Here is a 19131-nt window from a genome sequence, read left to right on the forward strand (position 1 = left end):
ATGCACCAGAAAGTGGAAGAATACTACAGGGATCCATTAGCATTTTGGCTGAGATACGAGTATCAAGCGCATTTGATCTCCGTAATACGAGATCTGTTAAATTTGGTAAGCAGTACTTTTATTGGTGGAGGAATCCTTTTTATCAATCTGAGAACAGCACTATTCTGGAGGTGTTTTGCATGTCTTCACGGATATTAATATTGGTCAGGTCCTGGAAGAACAACCAATTATCTTAATTATTTGGACTTTCACTTAAATTTGAACTATTTTTTGTGTGTTCACTGTGTCACAATACGTGTGTTCAGAGACCCATCTGTTTTCATCATCAGTGGAGCTCTCTCTTTTTTTCTATCGATACCACACATATTGACAGATATTGTCACTGCATTGGATTGCACATGTATATCAATTTATGGTGTCTTTAATTATATTTTTTGGTTTATTTACATCATTAAGAATATTCCATTCTGGGTGTACATTAGGTACTATTTATAATTTATTTTATGCAGCGCAGCTATATCCTTTTTTATTGTGTATATCTCACAGTATTAGCCGCATCAGCCCATTTGGTACATATTAGCATTACTTGACAGCGCAGTATTTCCCATTCCTCATTTGGGGTCAGATTTGTCCGCCGCAATGTCTCAATCCTGCTAAAAATCACCACCATTACCAGTAAAGACAATAAAAAATAAAAGTCCCTAAATCTATCGCATAGTTTGTAGTTGCGAAAACTTTTGTGCAAACCAATCAATATATGCCTATTGCGATTCTTTTTACCAAAAATATGTAGAAAAATATAGATCGTCCTAAACTGATGAATGAATTTGTTTTTCTTATATTTGTTTTTTTAATTATTGGTCTTTCTTTGATTATAGCGCAAAATTTAAAACCGCAGAGGTTATGAAATACCACCAAAAGAAAGCTCCATTTGTGAGTAAGAAAAAAATCACAATTTTGTTTGTGTACAGTGTTGCACGCATTGCCGTATCGCAAACAATGGCCTGGTCATTAAGGAGGCAAATCATGGGGCTTTAGTGGTTAAGACAACGGATGGCTGGGTTCACAACAGGGATTATCTACTTTTTAAGAACCCTGCACAAATATTATATTGTGGGGAAAAATGCTTGGCGGGGCAAAGGTCTATCCTAATTGTACAATGCAGGATGAGTATTCACAAACCTTGGGTTATAGGCTTGAAACATCATGTGATTGGACACTGACAAAGCTTTTGAGAATACACCCCCTGGACACCCGCTCTATAACCCTACCCCACTATGTGAGTCCTCTTATGCAGAAAATCAATCTTTGATTAAAGTGGTTATAAACCTCTAGCATAAAAAAATTACCAGAGCAAAAATCACTAAAATATATGATGTGGCCCTCGAAGTAAAACGTTTGGAGACACCTGTACTATGTTATGTGGAAAAAGGCTATTCAATCTCAGGGAGTGTAAGAGGACAGGGGGCCACACAATGAGATTGGAGAAGGGGTTTAGCCTAAAGCAGCGCAGGTTTTTTTTTTACTGTCAGAGCGGTAAGAATGTGGAACTCTCTTCCACAAGCCGTGGGGTCAGCGGGGAGTATTGATAAGTCTTTTAAAAGACTCTTGGACGTGCATCTTAAAGAAAACAATATACAGGGATATGGGAAATGATCAAAACAGACTCACGTACACTTACACAGGTTGAACTGGGTGGACTGTTGTCTTTATTCAACCTTACCCACTATAACTATGACAGGAGGTAGGATGTTAGCAAGCTGGCAGTGGAGTGCCAGGTGGGATGTACATCATAGCTGATTGTTGCATGTGTAATATAGAAGAGTGCAGTAGCATGTACAGTGGTGTTATCTCGTTTATGGGCATCACTACCTCTTGAAAACCACTATAGCCTGTGTCCTCATGCTTTTATGGGAGGCGGATCATCCAAGATGTGACATCTCACCTACTGTGTAGTGTTTTATCATAGAAACCGCAGGGAATACTTGGTGAGTAAGTAATCCTATTGGTTAGTGGTAATATATTATATTAGTGGTAATATGAGATCAGTAAAGGTTATTTGTTTAAAGAAGGGAAACCTAGAGTTAAGGTTTTAAGGTTATACGTACATTGTGAGGTAAAATTTACTGAAGGTTTGTCACTACAAAATGTATTTTTTATTATCATTTGTGTCACGAAGTGACATATTATTAAATGGGGGAGAACCAGACTAAGAATGTGAAAACTCATATTGAGCAGAAAAGTGGCCACGGTGAAGAAACTATTATTCTCACTTAATTCTGCTCTGTGTGGCAAGTAATTAATCGGTGTCTGGGGTCCATGGCTTAGTCAGTTTTTGGCTAAAGGAGCTACTTTAAGGAGTATGGTATTTTTTTCTAATACTACATGTGAGTGGAGAGGAGCTCCTCCACAGAAGCCCCCACACTCCTTTCACATTTTTGTGAAGAGGAAAAAAAAAAAAAGTACATTTATGATTCCTCTGGGAGAGAATAAAGAAAAAATATTATGTGTGACCGGGTCGGTTTAGCATGCCGGAATATTAAAGGAACTTGTGCACTTTTTATTTGTATTGTTTATATTGCTAGGTAAACATTATATGTATGGTATTACAGGAAATCGGTGCTGCCTCTAGGTGTAGCAACATGGTTACATTTAATGAAGGTACAGCATTGATGGTTTTAAGCAGTAGATAGGAAACATGGAAGTGAGGGGCAGTATAAAGGAAGTGGACAGAAGAACAAAAGAAAAATGCCAAGTTAAAATTTCCCCTTGTGGACACAGCCCAACTTTTAGAAATGTATCCTTTGCGGCCGATGACTAACCTGGTAGATGATATCCTCAGGGTTATGTACCCTTTGTTGTCTACGCAATTATGCTCCAGACCACATTGCGAGCCCACCTGCCAGACCACACCTACACATAGATCGGTCCTGCTACAGTATGTAGTTACTATTTGGAGGCCGGTTAAAAGGACGTGTTGAGTTTGCACCCAAAAGGACACTTTGTATTCAGTTGGATCCTTTATTCGGGGTCGGTGGATATATTTATATAGAGAGATAAAGGGCTTTTTGGTTTAATTCGAAGGGCCAGAAGTTTGTTTTACTTTGGCAGGTAAAACAATCAAGCAATAGGTTAAATTGATTGGCTGTTTTCAGCTTTCCAGGTTCTTGCTGAGGTAGCCATTCTAGCATTTGAGACTCGCATATGGAAGCAGACCAGGTGGCTAAGGATGCTGCATTACAGCCCCGGACACTTGATGGGTCTGTGCAACTCACAGATTCCACCTAGTTCTGGCCCAGTATATCTGGGATTAATAATTCGACTTTAAGGACCCCAGAATGAGAACAAGTGTTCCACAGGGGGCAACTTCTTATGAAACAAGACTTTGAAATCAATGCAGTCTTTTATGTCTGCCAGCCATTCCTACCCCATCACAGCCATATTCAGGTCCAGGACATGCCTGCGTGCCTCTGAGCATTAGCTTCCTGGGCGATGGTAGTCGGATGGCAACATAATTTACTCTAGGCAGACCTACTACTTTACCCACTACTTGCAATGTGACAATGTTACTTAAAATATTCACACCCAACACATGTCTGCTCAAAGATTGGGCGGATATGGAGCAAAATGGCTTGGTGTGGTCTGGTGCCCATTTCTCATTGCAAAACCCACACCTCTTGGACCAGGAAGGAGCCTTAGACCTAAGTCTACTGGCAAATCCCAGGGCAATGATTTCCGTTCCTGTAAGAGAAGAGCCCAATTAGTCTGAGACAGAAAGAACACTGTTGTACCCTGCTAGGGTAAGGGCTAGGGGACCCACCCCCTCCATATTCCCCACCAGCTAGGTAGACTAACCCCATGGTCCATTGGACAGCTGTGGCCATTGCCGGCCCCTCCTCTCGTTCCATGGTCTGAGTTCCCCCCCAGGCCAGAGTAGATGTGGACTACCGATTGATCTATCTGGAGTTCAAGTCTGAGTCTCTCTCTTGCAGCGCCGTCCGAACGTTTGCCGACATTTTCCCTGAAATCGCTGGAAGTGCACCGCTTTAGCGAGGCGCACGGTGTGACTCAATTCCGGCGACCAGGAGAAGCCCGTCTTCAGCAACATGCCACCGGAATACACACGCGCGCAGTTCATATGCCGGGTTCCGATACAGGGGCAGGGAGAGGCACCAAACGGGCGGGTCCCAGGGAGATCTGGGAATGGCATCCACCTGTAATCTGACACCCTGTCAGGTAAGGAGGGGGAGCAGGACATATGGTTCCTGAAGTTCTGGGAACCTCCACTGTGCCCAGGGTCCTTCAGTTCTCAGGGGGGGTTCTTCTCCTGCCCCCCCCCTGAGAAAAAGGGAAGACCCCCAGGAAGGGCAATCCCTACCAGACCCAGAGGCTTCCCAAGCCTGTGGCCAGCTCCCAGGGGGGAGGCCTCCAGCCCTGGGCCTTAGGTCTAAGAAAAAAAAAAAAAACTGTTTCACTGTGTTGAAACACAATCACAAACTGAGGAGGAGAGGGAGGGTGGGGATTTTAACCTCTATCTTGATTGTGTTTCCTGTCAGGTGGGACCACTCATCTCTCAGGGTGCAATCCTGGAAAACGGTTTGAGAAAACAGGATTGTCCTTTATTTTCAAGGGCATCTATTTGATGATTATTTTTAAATTAATGTATAATGTAAGATTGAGGTGATTTTTAAGGGCCTGGTAGCCCACTTTTAATTGAAAGAATGGAAAAGTTCACAAAAAACATTAGTAGCCCATGGAGGGGGTTCCACCATTACTGTGTGTATCTTGCACAATCAGATTTCAGCCTCCTGGCTTAATCTCTTGCCACACACCTGCTTCAAGCCTCCAGCTCAGGCCTTGGGTCTTCTCCTTAGACCAAAAGAGTTCCTTGGAGTCAAGCTTTCTAATAGCTTACTCAGGATCAGCTCCTTGCTGCTCGGTCACAGACTACATCTGCCTCCTGCAGACATGCATGCTCTGGCTTCTTCCATGCAGCCTCTGACTCCTGCGGAGGAATACGAGTCCATCGGACTCCCTTGCACAGACCTTCTGTTTGTTGGGTGGGTCACTGAGCCATAGTTCGTTTACAATTAAAATAGCCCAGCACACAGCTGTGCAATCAGAGTGCCTGCCTCTTCAAAATCTGGCATACACCAGCAATTTTCCAGGTATCACAAGGTCCATCTGCCACAATAGTTAAAGTAAAATCAAATCACAGCAGCTCAGATATAAAAATGGACAGAAATAAATTGGTTGGCAGGGCTACTGTACCAAATAAAGTTTCCATTCAACTAGTTTTCTCTGGTCTACTTATGCATTTATCCTTTTTTATTTCAAACGATTTTATGTAATAAGATAAACGCAACCAGAGATCGGTCTGCAAGTTAACAAATTGTGAGCCTTGATATTACTTTACATAGCACTGAAATATAATGCATATTTTATGCACTCAGTATGCATATTTTATTACCATTACCAGACACATGGCATCACAATAGCAGGAAATTATGTTATTGCTGGCACTTCAAACTTGTAAAGACATATTTGCTCAATAGAGGTCGCTCTAAGCTCTTTTTTTCAATACAAATCTACATTGGGCTAGTTAATCCCTCTTCATGTTACAATATCCAGTACTTATGTCACAGCACAGAATAAAGAAACATTTTCATAATTTTGATATGCTATTATTCAGCAGTTTTAAAATGCAGTTTTACACCGTCATATGCTTTGAACAATTTAAGGAGACTGGGTCTTTTAGGTACCAAGAGACATTAGAGGATAGTTACTGTAAGATCTCAAAAATCATACAAATCCAGGATTTACAGAGGACATCCCACAACCTTTTCAAATTCTTGGAAAATATCAAAGACTGCCCAACCATCTTGGATCTTTTAACATAAGTCCACAGTTAGGGTGTCTGTAGAGTATACAGTCTCCTGTTATATGAGTTTGCAAGTCCCTCTGCCTGCCAGTGAGCAGGAGCATTGATCAGCAGTGGCACTGACTGCTCTTTAAGCTATTCCTGGTCTCCTTAATATTGTCATTAGTTATTTTAGTAAGTAGTTCACTGTCAATCTAAAACTTACCTGTGTGATGCAATCCCGACTGCTTTTATAGCCAAAAACAAGAAAAAAAAAAAGCAAAGAATCACAGTTACTGTGCAACAGAAGTACAGTTTGATCAGTTCCTAACCTGAGTTTATTGGAGGACTTTTAATCACATTAGTAATGGTCTTCTGTATTGCAGGAGTCAAGCCAGCTCGGTGCACATCGAGTGGATAGCCTGCTTTCAGAGCTTGCCAAAGATGCATGCCAACTGCTGCCAAGCTTATACTTCTGGCATCAGCAATTTTTTGCTGCAAAAAATAAAATACAGTTAATGTTGTATTAAATATGAAGGTGGAGTATTTAGGAGTTTGTGTGTTAATTTTTGTATAATGATTGGGGACAGCGATTGCAGCCCCACTAAGCCGCACTCCCGTTTACAGTCAAATTAATGAAACTCTCACTTTATGGTACAGCCAGTACAGAGCTTTTTAAAGCAAAGAAAAACATCACCATCAGTATATTCTTTCTAATATTCAGTGCTCCTTTCAAAACGTTAGAGCTATAATTTGTGTCTTTAGAGTTCAGCTTTTAAAAATGATTGTGTTGAGCTTTATTTGTATCTGTGGGACTTGTAATTGTGGCACAGTAATCAATGCATATTTATTGGGTATATTGGCATATGTGAGTAAATATGCTCCAGTTCTATTTAAGTATGCCCCTTTTACTATCAGTGCAGTGAGGCCACACCAATTATTCACGACATATGCCACACCATCTTTGTTCTTCAAGGGCCCAGAGGTACTTATTTTACAATCTTATCAATGCCCCTGGCTGGGAGAGACTTACTGAAGTAAAGGTTCAGAAATTCTTCACATTCACGTATCTTGTCCAGGCAGGGGCTAAGGCTCTGTATACACCGAATGTATGACAGTGCGAGCGTGTTTTATGTGCAGCAACATGCACTATGTTAGGGCAGCCCAGTATTGGATAATGAGATAAAGATAAAGATAGTTTACCCTCACTGCCTGTCCACCTCACACCATTTTAACAAACAGCAAGTGAGGGTAGATCTCCAACAGCAACACAGACAAAAATGAAAATGCTTTCCTTTAGTAGGGTAAAGGAAGGATACAAATCTCTGTCAGATTTGTGTTGCTGTCGGTGTCCCTGTTGCAGATATATCCTCACTTCCTATCTAGTGAAACGGTTGTTGGGCTGACAGAAAGTGGGGGTACAGATAGAGCTTCTCATCCTTCTTCTATTTGTGCAATACTAAAGAAAATGTTTTTGGTCCAACATACAGCCGAACAGGATGAATCATATGTATGCAAATTCATTGTATATACTGTATGTGGCCTGTTTAACCACTTCCATACCGGGCCTAGTTTGGCACTACTCTCCTACATGTAAAAATCATATATTTTTTTGCTAGAAAATTACTCAGAACCCCCAAACATTATATATATTTTTTTAGCAGACACCCTTTTTACACAATTTTTTATCTTGCACGGTATTTGCGGAACAATTTTTCAAACGCGTTTTCTTTGGAAAAAAAAATTCATGAATTAAAAAACAACAAAACAGTAAAGTTAGCCCAATTTTTTTGTATAATGTGAAAGATGATGTTACGCCAAGTAAATCGATACCAAACATGTCATGCTTTAAAATTGCACACACTTGTGGAATGGTGCCAAACTTTGGTACTTAAAAATCTCCATAGGTTACCAGTTTAGAGTTACAGAGGAGGTCTAGTGCTAGAACTGTTGCTCACTCTCTAATGCACGCGGTGACTCCTCACATGTGTGGTTTGAACTGCATTAACATATGTGGGCAGGACTTGCGTGTTCTTTCTGAGCGCGAGCTACAGAGGACAGGGGCATTTAAATATATATATATATATATATATATATATATATATATATATATATATTTTTTTTTTTTTTTTTTTTTTCTATTTTACTTTTTTTATTATTATTTTTTTTACACTTTATTTATTTATTTTTGATCACTTTTTATTCCTATTACAAGGAATGTAAACATCCCTGGAAATATTCCTTGTAATAGGAATGGTTCGCGACAGACCCTCTTTATGGAGATCCGACATCTCTCCTCCGGGCTGGAAAGCATGAGATCGAAAAAATAATAATTCACCGGTCTCATGCTTACCAGATCGCGGCTTTGTTTACATCCGCGGCCCGGACGTGAAGTCATAACATCGCGCCCAGACCTCCGACGGTCAAAGAGAGGACTGGTGACGATCTGGTCACCGGAAATCTCTATGGTTGTCATCCAGCGGCAGGGTGATTCTTTCTCCGGGTCCCCGATGGCACAGGAGAGCCCAGAGACGCACTGGATGGCGGCGGGAGGGGGGTGATGTCCCCTCCCGTTGCCTGTAAGAACGATCAAGCGGCAGAACTGCAGCTACGATTGTTCTTATAGTGCAGTGGCCGGCTGAAAACTAGGATATCCGAATTATGCCTGTAGCTGCAGGCATCATTCAGATATTCCCTCTGAAAGTCAAGGACGTCATATGACGGCCTTGCACTGGAAGTGGTTAACTCTGAATTACAGATGCTTTTTTTTTTCATGCATATTTACATTGGCCCAACTTGGTCCAGTGTAAATATGGCATATTCCATACCTGGCCAATCTGTATTGATCCTCACTGTCTTCCAAATCTCACACTGAGCAGATACTTTTCTGCATAGTAACCACATAGAGTCACCTACTCGACACAGACACCATGCCTTGTATTTTTCTCATTACAAGGCACTCTCTGACTCCACTAGGTGAAGATTGTGGCATCATCAACCAGCCTCTCAATCTCATCCAATCAGATAACCCTTAGTATTCATTAAGAGAATGCAAAGCATTCTCTGATTGGTGCCCATGCTGAGCAAGCTAGAAGGCTTCCAGAAGACAGTGAGGATCATTGTTGCAGCAACAGTTTGAGTGATTCTCTGCTTCCAAAGGGATCAGCCCAGTATAGAATATGCATACTTACATTGTTCCAAGCTGAACCAATGTACAGAAAGCATTTAATGCTTATATGTTTGGGTGCTTTAAAATAATTGCTGTATGAATTACTATGACAGTGTAAACTAGCAAAAACAGTTCAAGAACTAAACTCACCAAAGACAGTTTCTGGTCCTGAAACAGAGAGTGAGTAATGCGTTGAGACTCTGGGAGTGGCATGTTAACTGGACCTTTTGATACCGACACAATTGGATTTGGTTTTACATCTGATTCCGAAACGGAAAAAGAATCTGCCTAAAAAGAAAAACAAAGATCACCCTGTTAATTCGTCTGGCTCCGATACTTAATGCGATCCAGGGCTCAACAAAATCTCAAGACTCCTTCCATAAACACAAAAACACCTCCTACAACATAATATTTAAGCATGGACACATATTCATATAACATTGTCAACTTGATTCTTTCAATACTGCAAATAAATAGAAAAATACATATATTTTTTAATCTGGGTTAGTAGTCACAGCTAATCAAAGCTGTTATATATGACATTTACCACAAAGAAGCGTTACAAAAAAAAAAATCGGATTTTTCATATCAAAGGGCAGATGAAAGGTATCCTGTGCCAAAACACTTTGCAGCCTAGTAAGTAGTTACTCTTGATGGGCCCAGATCCCCTCTCATAGCAGCTTGATAAGAGTACACGTTTATCTGTGCACACTCAACCAACATCTTCATTGGGTGGCCTGCCCAATTCTGGGCAGCCTATTCTATAAATTCCTTCCAGCTGGGCACAGAGGCCTGACACCTTAAAACAGTGGTTCTCAACTCCTGTCCTCAGTACCCACTAACAGGCCAGATTTTAAGTATTACCTTGGGGAGATGCAGACTAGAATACTGCAATTACTGAGCAGCAAATTATATCGCCTGTGATGTATTTCAGTTATCTTGCAAACCTGGCCTGTTGGTGGGTCCTGAGGACTGTAGTAGAGAACCACTGCCTTAAAGCATTTGTAAACCCCCACAACAAACTTTTATTTGCTCTATTTTGGGCAATGCATGAAATGCAAATCTAAACAAATGCTGCAAACATACTGGGCCAGATTCAGATAGGTTAGCGGATCTTTAGATCCGTGTAACCTATCTGATTTACGATCCACCGGCACAAGTTTTTGAGGCAAGTGCTTAATTCAGAAAGCACTTACCTCAAAACTTGCGGCGGCGTATCGCAAATCCCCCGGCGGAATTCAAATTCCGCGGCTAGGGGGCGTCTACAATTTAAATCAGGTGCGTCCCTGCGCCGATCCAACAGCGCATGCGCCGTCCGCGATTTTTCCCAGCATGCATTGCTCCAAATGAAGTCGCTAGGACGTCATTGGTTTCGGCGTGAGCGTAACTTGCGTTCGGCCGTATTCTGAATCGACTTGCGCAAACGACGTAAAAATTCAAAACTCGGCGCAGGAACGACGGCCATACTTAACATAGGATACCCCTCACATAGCAGGGGTAACTATACGCCGGAAAAATCAGAACGCAAGCGACGTAAAAAAAATGCGCCGGGTGGTCGTTCGTTTCTGAAACGGCGGAAATCCTCATTTGCATGTTCGTCGCATGTAAAAAACGAAACGCCACCTAGCGGCCAGCGGGAGATTGCAGCCTAAGATCCGACGGTTTAAGTCACTTACACCTGTCGGATCTTAGGGAGATCTATGCGGAACCTGATTCTATTAATCAGCCGCATAGATCCGACCGTCGGAACTCAGAGATACGACGGCGTATCAGGAGATACGCCGTCGTATCTCTATCTGAAATTGGCCCACTGTACATAAAGTGCAGTGCAGTACAAGAGAAAGGTGCTTGTCACGGAACGTCCCCCACTCCGCTTGAGTGCTTCCATCAGTACACCGCTTCCTCCCGTCTGGACCTTCAGATATTACAGCCAAACTTACAGTACTAGCCAACTCTAGCTTGTAAGAACATGGAACTGTTTATTAGAACAAGAATACAGTCTTATATACAATTCAGAAGGAGGTTTCCCCCCTCCTGATCATATTACCCTACCAATACACTGTAACCAGAAACATAAATTAACATGGAGCTAATTAACTAATCGTTTACCCAGCCTATGTGACTCAGAGGTATGACCTTTCAGGTCAGCCTTGCGGTCTTTCAGCTCAGAAGACACAACACACATCATAAATATAAACACAGGACACCTTCTCACAATAGCAGGAGCTCTCAGAATTAGAAGACTGTCTGTATCCTACATTGCAGACCATGGAATCCACATCCAAGCACTGTTTTGATTAATCATGGATTGCAGGCGGCATGGCAACAGTCTATAAAACTCTTACAAATGTTCCTTTATTCTGATACAGTGGAATTAATGTATCAGATATCTTGAGGGATATTGTTAATAAATATTAACGTTCCATTTTATGTAATCCAAACCGCATTCTCAGTGTCCATCATTTTCTCAGTCACCCTGTGCCCCTAACAGACACAGGGTAACTGGGTTCCATGGGCCCACCGCCCACAGTGACTCCCGTAACAGCGCTTATGCATAAACTACTGTGAATTTAACAAATTATCAAAAAGTCCAATGTGTGAATCCAAGTAGGCTCCCAGTGAAAGATATGCAAAATACTTCAACAGAAAATTCCATACACAGGAGCTCCACAAATGTGCAGGTATTCACTGTGATCCCCTGTGCCTGCCCCCACCAGGGTGCGCTATCACTTGCACGTATGAACCCCCTAGGCATTTACATAGACAGGTCTAACAGACTTCTGGGTGGTGTGTCAATGCCCAAGGTTATGTAGACTGCTTCAATGGATCGAGCTCATGAGAGAAATGAAATGACATGGTAGATCCATAGCGCAATAATGTTTATTAAAATCCACTGTGAAACATGCTGTACCATTATTACAAACTCTTGCTAAATGCACAGACACCATCTTGTTAATGACTGAGGCTAGGCACTATTTGGGCACTAGTAGTGGTATCTAGCAGCCATCATTTAAAATTCTAGGCCACGCCTGTAGTACTGGTTTTATTAATTGGCTGTGTGTGGTTGCACAGGTATAAGGTTTTAAAATTGAGTCATTCTTTTAAAAAAAAACACTGTGTATTGTGGAAAATTAGTTGTTTACATTGGTGAAGCACTAGGTTTGTTGTAGCTATGGGCAACGGTGGAAGAGAGATACTCACAGTCTACTGCTTTTATAAAAATATTTTTGTTTCTTGTATGGAGTAACTATGGATAGATTTGTGGCTACTTCCATGGTTTAGGTATAATATTTCCCATTTCCATTGACAACAATAAAGGTGTGAATTACCTGTGTGTCTCATATTATATATCTGCTGCACGGTTTACGATCCTAGGGGAGTTATTTGTGTTGAGTGGCCACTCCCAGACGTGAGATACATGATCTGCCTTTACTACTAAAGAGTCTAATTGTATATAAGCCAGTGCCACTGCAGCACCTGAGGACATCTGTTTAAACCAAACACGTAAGGGACAGATCTTCAGCCACGGACTTCATAATGTCATCAGCGTTGCTGGAAACGATAGCATTTTATGTGGCTATTTTTCCAGCATTTAATAAAAAAAAATTTAATAAATCATTTGTACCATGTGTTCCATTGAATTTCATAAATGTTTTCCCCTTTCTCTGAATTGCTTATATCCTTGACTGGCTATATACCAAAAAAGCAAAATTGACCTCTAATCATCTGGAGTCAAACTATTTGAGGTTTAGTGGTTGCCATCCTTTCCTCTTGGTGGTCACTTCTGCATGTAGGTGAAGTCCCACTCCCAACTTGGCAGAACTGTTAAGGTCTCAATGTGTGGCAAGTTACTATTTTGCTTTATGGTGAAGGCTATAGCTGAATTGTGCAAGTCACAGGAGGTGTCTCACTTCAAGTGCTGTATTGGGAATTTGAAGTTAAAGTGGATATTCAGCCAATTTTTAAAGTTTCTGTTATTGAAATAATGTGTCCCCCTCTTAGAACACTATTGGATAGTAATAAAAAAAGTTTTGGCTTTCTGCATACTTTTTTTTTTTTTTTATTCTTCCAATGTACTTCCTGTTCAGATTGCCTAGGCGAATGACAGTGTTTGCTTCCAATCTCTCCTGGGATATCATCGTCAGAAATCCCAGAAGTCTTCAGACAGGTTTTTTTTTCTCTTCTTAGAGCTCTGTGTGGCCAGAGAAGAAGGGCGGAGAGGTGTTCCCAGAGGCTGGAAATCTATGAATCAGGGTGCAGAGGAGGGTGTGAGGTTTGTCCAGAGGCTCAGGATCAATGCTTGAGAGTGTGTAGGAGGAGGGCGGAGAGGTGTGTCCAGAGGCCAGGGATCTGTACTTGTGTGTTTGGGAGAGTGGAGGAGGAGGGCAAAGGGGTGTGTCCACATGCTCCTGTACATGGTTGGAATACTTCCATAACAAATACAGCCACCTATTAAAAATCGACTCCCTAAATCTCATCATCAATGATTCTGGCTGCTGCAGGATTTTTTTTCTTTGGCTGAAGATGTCTTTCCGCAAGTGGTTGCTTTCATTGTTTTCACTATAATTAGTGTCAATTTAATGCACGTGTGCTAAAAGGAAAGCCAAAGAACAGTTTAAATTTCTTAGCAGACTTAAAAATTCACACCTCTGAGGGGTTGGTTTTGGCTCATTACTGTGTCATAAAACTTTTTTTGTTGGAGTAATCTACATTAGATAAATTGAGCACCAGCCTGTTTGTAAAAAAGTGTGATGTCTAAGGTGATGACACAAGGCAAGGTCTCTCTCTAGTTTTGGCTATCACCAGGATCTATTCCAAGGACTCTGAAGGAATTTTATCGCTGTCTTCTTCTGCACACATGGTGGGCTAAATATGAGAAAATCCATTGTAGTATGGTCTAGTTAGCTCATCGGGACCAGGGCTTTAACCCATGGACATCCTAAATAGGATCTGCAATTTATCCTTACACAGTTTAGTTCCAAAGTCTTGAAGAATTGTCAGCGAACAGCTGTAGAGCCAACTCATTTTCTTCAATTTTTATTTTATGGGATTCCATTGCCATATCTGTCTCTTCATGATTACACAACGGGATTCAAAGGTTTTTGCAGTTTTCTTATAAATAATAGCATATCCCTTTTAGAGGGCTTTTTTTGTGTTGATGCAACCAGGGGAAGAATGAATTTCTCCATGTGAAGAATCAAATGAAGTCTTCAATATTCCAACAGAATCATAAGCCAGAAACCTGCTCTCAGTAGAGAATGGCTATCCATCACCTAAGGACACTAGCAAAAAAAAAAATGGGATCGCTGGGGGCGGAGGTATGGGGGGTTATATGGGCTGTCCTAACAACTTTGCCAGCAAAAAACTCATGGGCAAGATTTAAAGCAGCCTATGTCCTGCCTGTCCAGCCCACTGGCTGAAGAAAAAAAAATACACATCTATGGCCATCTTTACCACAAAGTTAGCATAATGTACACTGTAAAGTGAATAAATTACAAACATGCCTCGGTTCTAGCAGTAACCGTCAGAGATGTAGGTTAACCTTGTCTTACCTGTCCACAACACTGGACCCTATATAGTATCCAGGTCTAACCCATCCCGGTGGGCATAGCCCCAAAGGGTCCTTGGGGTCTACGCTGCATAGGGACAGACCACAGTCCTGGACTTGTATACCACCCAGCGGCTGACTACGTGCATTGCGCAGGCTGTCCCCAATAGCGTGGGGTCCAGGTACAGCTGGTACAGAGTAGTTATTAAGAGTTGGTTGAAAAATCCAACAATATTAATAAACTAGTTAAGCCAAGAGCGACTTCTTTATAAGGGAGAGAAGGTCTATCACCTTAAGACACTAGTAAAATACTAAAAACTCATTGAGTGTTATGGGGTTACAGGGGAGGCGTCCAGAGGGTGTGTACGAGCCGATAACCTGTGTGTCCTGTACTGTACGATAAAGATAATTATTTTGTCCAAAATAACTTGCAAATGTTGATTTGGAATTCTTTTGTTCATTTACTTTCGATTTTGTTAAGCGATAACTCTTCTATTTCTAAAATCATTCTTACATTCACAGCAATTTTTCACACCAGCCTAAAGTTTTTGCACAATGTATATATATATATATATATATATATATATATATATATTATATATATATATAAATAAATAATATTTAAATAAATAATATTTGTGTGTGTGTGTGTAAAATCTACATAGAACGCAATGATTTGCAAATCTCATAACCCCATGTTTTAGCCACAATAAAAAATTTAGGTGCCAATTACCACAAAATGTCCTTAAAAAAAAGAGCCACGAGGAATACCAATCCACAGACATACGATCTCATGTTATGTTAGTTTTTAAAAATTCCATCAGCAGAGACAGGGTCTGTGGATGCCTCCCCAGTGGTTTAACATAGTTATGGTCTCCATTCTCTGACACGTTGTCTCTCCCATTGGCTGCATGGTGGTCATCAAACTGCTGGTTCCAATGTTTTGATACATATACAGACAATTTTCATCTTATTTTACTAAAGTGGTTCACTATGCAGTCCAGCTTGCTACATAAACTCCTGAAGCCGTAATAGGCGAAACACGTCAAGATTATTGCATCTGCTGTAATATGGAATATGTAATAATCAGTCTGTTATTGTGGAATGAAACCTGAATATGGCTTTTGAATTTAATGAATTAATAAAATGAAGTGTTAAAATTAGTTTTAAAGCTATTGTGTAGTAATTAGCATTCGACCTGTTGCCGACCGCCCCATGTACATTTACGGTGGGGCGGTGGCTCCTCTGCGCAGAATCACGTACAGGTACGCGATTCTACACTTCTGGGTCTACGAGCATTCGGCCGACGACCCGCTCCAGATGTGATTGAACACAGCAGGAGCCAATCAGCAGGACTGGCGGACCCAATGTCCGCAGGGACCCGCCGATCATTCCCAACAGAGGCAGAACGACAGTCTGCCTATGTAAACAAGGCAGATCGCCATTCTGTTAGTAGGGAAGACAGAGATCCTGTGTTTCTGCTAAAGAGGAACGAGACTCTCTGTCTGCCCACAGTTAACCACTTGCCGACCGCCGCCAGTAGATATACGTCGGCAGAATGGCTGGTGTGCAAAAAGCAACGTATACCACTATAATGTCATGGAGCGGCAGAACAGGGGGATGCTGTTGTAAACAAGGCATCCCCCTGTTCTACCTAGTGACAGGATACTGATCGTCTGCTTCCTGTAATCAGGAGCAGTGATTAGTGTTGTGTCACAGGGAGCCCAGCCCCCACACTGTTAGAATCACTCCCTAGGACAAACTTATCCCCTTCCTTACCCCCTAGTGGTTGACCCCTTTCCTGCCTGTGTCATTTGCACAGTAACCAGTGCATTTTTATAGCACTGATCGCTGTATAAATGACAATGGTCTCAAAATAGGGTCAAAAGTGTCCGACATAATGTCACAGTCACGATAAAAATCGATGATTGCCGCCATAAGTAGTAAAAAAAAATAAAAATAATATTAATAAAAATGCCAGGAAACTATCCCCTATTTTGTAGATGCTATAACCTTTGGGCAAACCAATCAATATACGCTTATTATGTATTTTTCTACTTATTTTGGGTAAAAATATCACATCGGCTTAAACTAAAAAAAAATATAGTTTTTCTTATATATTTTGGGGAATAGTTATTATAGCAAAAAGTAAAAAAATACATATTTTTTTTTCAAAATTGACGCTCTTTTCTTGTTTATAGTGCAAAAAATAAAAACCGCAGAGGTGATCAAATACCACCAAAAGAAAACTATTTGCGGGGAAAAAAGGACATCAATTTTGTTTGGGAGCGCCGTCGCACGACCGCGCAATTATCAGTTAAAGCGGCACAGGGCCGAATCGCAAAAAATGGCCCGGTCATTGGGCAGCCAAATCCTCCGGGGCTGAAGTGGTTAAAGCACATCCCCCCAGTTAGCTAGTACTCATTTAACCCTTTGATCGTACCAAGGTTGACCCCTTTCCTGCCAGTGTCATTAGTACAGTGGCCGTGCATATTTTTTAGCACTGATCACTGTATTGGGTGTCACTGGTCCCCAAAACTGTCCGATTTGTTCGCCGCAATCCTGTTAGAAGTCGCTGATGGCTGCCATTACTTGTAATACATAAATAAATAAAAAATTCCATAAAAATATCCCACAGTTTGTAGATGCTACAACTTTTGTGCAAACTGATCATGTACAAAATTCCAATCAAAATTGGATTTTTTTTTAACCAAAAACATGTAGAAGAAATAGGATTTTATACTCACCGTAAAATCCTTTTCTCTGAGTTCATGGACGGACACAGCCTTAATCTTGACAACGTGGGAAATAACACTTTCTGCCTAGTCACTCCTAATGGAAGGCTAAAAACTTCAAAGCTGAACAGCCCCGCCCAGGGTGCGGTCCTACTGACTATATCCCCTCAACCTGCACCAAGCAGTACAGTTCGTAGCAAGCAGTACAAACCTAAAAAAAGAGGGGTGGGTGCTGTGTCCATCCATAAACTCAGAGAAAAGGATTTTACGGCGAGTATAAAATCCTATTTTCTCTTTCGTTCATGGACAGACACAGCCTTAATCTTGACAACGTGGGACGTCCCAAAGCAGTGTCAAAATGAGGGGTGGGAACAGCATAAAATTAAACTTCACCCCAAAGCAAAACAGAGCTCCTCAACTGAGGAGTTGTAACTCTAAACAGCCGCCTGCAAAACTTTGCGGCCGAAGAAGCATCTGAAGATGCACTCACATCAACTTGTAAAGTTTAGTGAAAGTGTGAGCGGGCGACCAGGTCGCCACCTTACACACCTGGGAAACAGACGCTTGATGTCAGAAAGCCCAAGAGGCACCATTGCCCTGGTCGAATGCATCGTGACAGGGAGGCGCCCGACCCTTTATGGCGTAAGCCTGATCAGGATCTGTCGGATCCACCTCGAAATGGCGGCCGATGAGATTGCTGGACCCTTTTTGGGACAAGCCACCAAAACAAACAGTGAGTCTGAACTCCGGAACGGAGCAGTAACAGTCAAGTATATTCTCGGAGCTTGGACAAGGTCCAAGGAATGCCACGTCATCTCCTTAGGATTCGACGATGAAAACACAAGGATGGCAGTACAATGTCTTCCTTGAGATGGAAGGTCCAAATGACCTTAGGAAGAAAAGAAGGCCGCGGACGCAGCACCACCTTATCCTTGTGGAAGATCAGATAGGGAGCCTTTCATGACAAGGCTGCCAGCCCCGTCTTAACTGACATAACAGTCACCAAAAGGACAACTTTCTGGGAAAGTGTCAACAAGGGAACTTCCCTAATGTTCTCAAACGGTGGTTTCTGAGGCACCTAGAGGTCATGCCATTAGGGCCATTGACTGTAAAGCAGGATGACTTATGTGACCTTGCGACAGCAGGTCCTCTCATAGCGGTAGACGCCAAGGGACGTCTGCTACACAAATCCCCTTGGAGGTAGTGGAGGGGCCACATGCCGAACCCCCTGTACAAACGTTCTCACTAGAGAGTGAGCCGCCAGGGGTCGTTGAAAAAAAGACAGCCAGGGCAGATATCTGCCCCCTAATTGTACTTAAAGCAAATTCCACGCCCGGAATGTATACGGCCGACAGGGCCAGTACGCTCCTTTCTGCCCACCTTAGGGTGTGAGCTACCTCTGACGCTGCAGCCGAGCTTCTTGTTCCTCCTTGATGGTTGACATATGCCACAGCAGTGGCGCTGTCCGACTGGATCCTGACTGGACGCCCCTGTAGCCTCTGAGACCATGTGGAGAGGCGCAGCCTGATCGCCCAAAGTTCCAGGACATTGATCGGCAAGTGGGGATCCTCCGGGGACCAGCGACCCTGGGTCGACTGAACCCTCCAGACTCCACCGAACCGGTAAGGCTGGCGTCCGTCGTGATGACTATCCAGTGAAAGGTAAGGAACGACTTTCCGGACAGAAGTGCCGGTGAGGTCAGCCACCAAACGAGAGGTCCTGACCAGGTGGCTCACCCGGATTTGATAATGCAGGGATGATGGGCGCTTGTCCCATCTGGACAGAATTTTCATCTGTAGCACTCGCGTGTGAGATTGAG

At 42.2% G+C, this 19131-nt stretch overlaps 1 protein-coding gene across 2 annotated transcripts in view; it reads right to left on the reverse strand.

Moving 5' to 3' along the window:
* The window catches only part of WRN (WRN RecQ like helicase), a 257949-nt gene that overhangs the window by 31253 nt on the left and 207565 nt on the right, over window positions 1-19131 (reverse strand). For both annotated transcript variants that reach the window (XM_040325345.1, XM_040325344.1), the window contains exons 31-32: window positions 9180-9317; window positions 6193-6355 (exon numbers count right to left, since the gene is read on the reverse strand). In XM_040325345.1, the coding sequence (XP_040181279.1) occupies window positions 6193-6355; window positions 9180-9317 (301 nt within the window). The remainder of the gene's footprint in view (window positions 1-6192; window positions 6356-9179; window positions 9318-19131) is intronic.

Source organism: Rana temporaria, chromosome 1 (assembly GCF_905171775.1).
Source record: "Rana temporaria chromosome 1, aRanTem1.1, whole genome shotgun sequence".
NCBI lineage: Eukaryota > Metazoa > Chordata > Amphibia > Anura > Ranidae > Rana > Rana temporaria.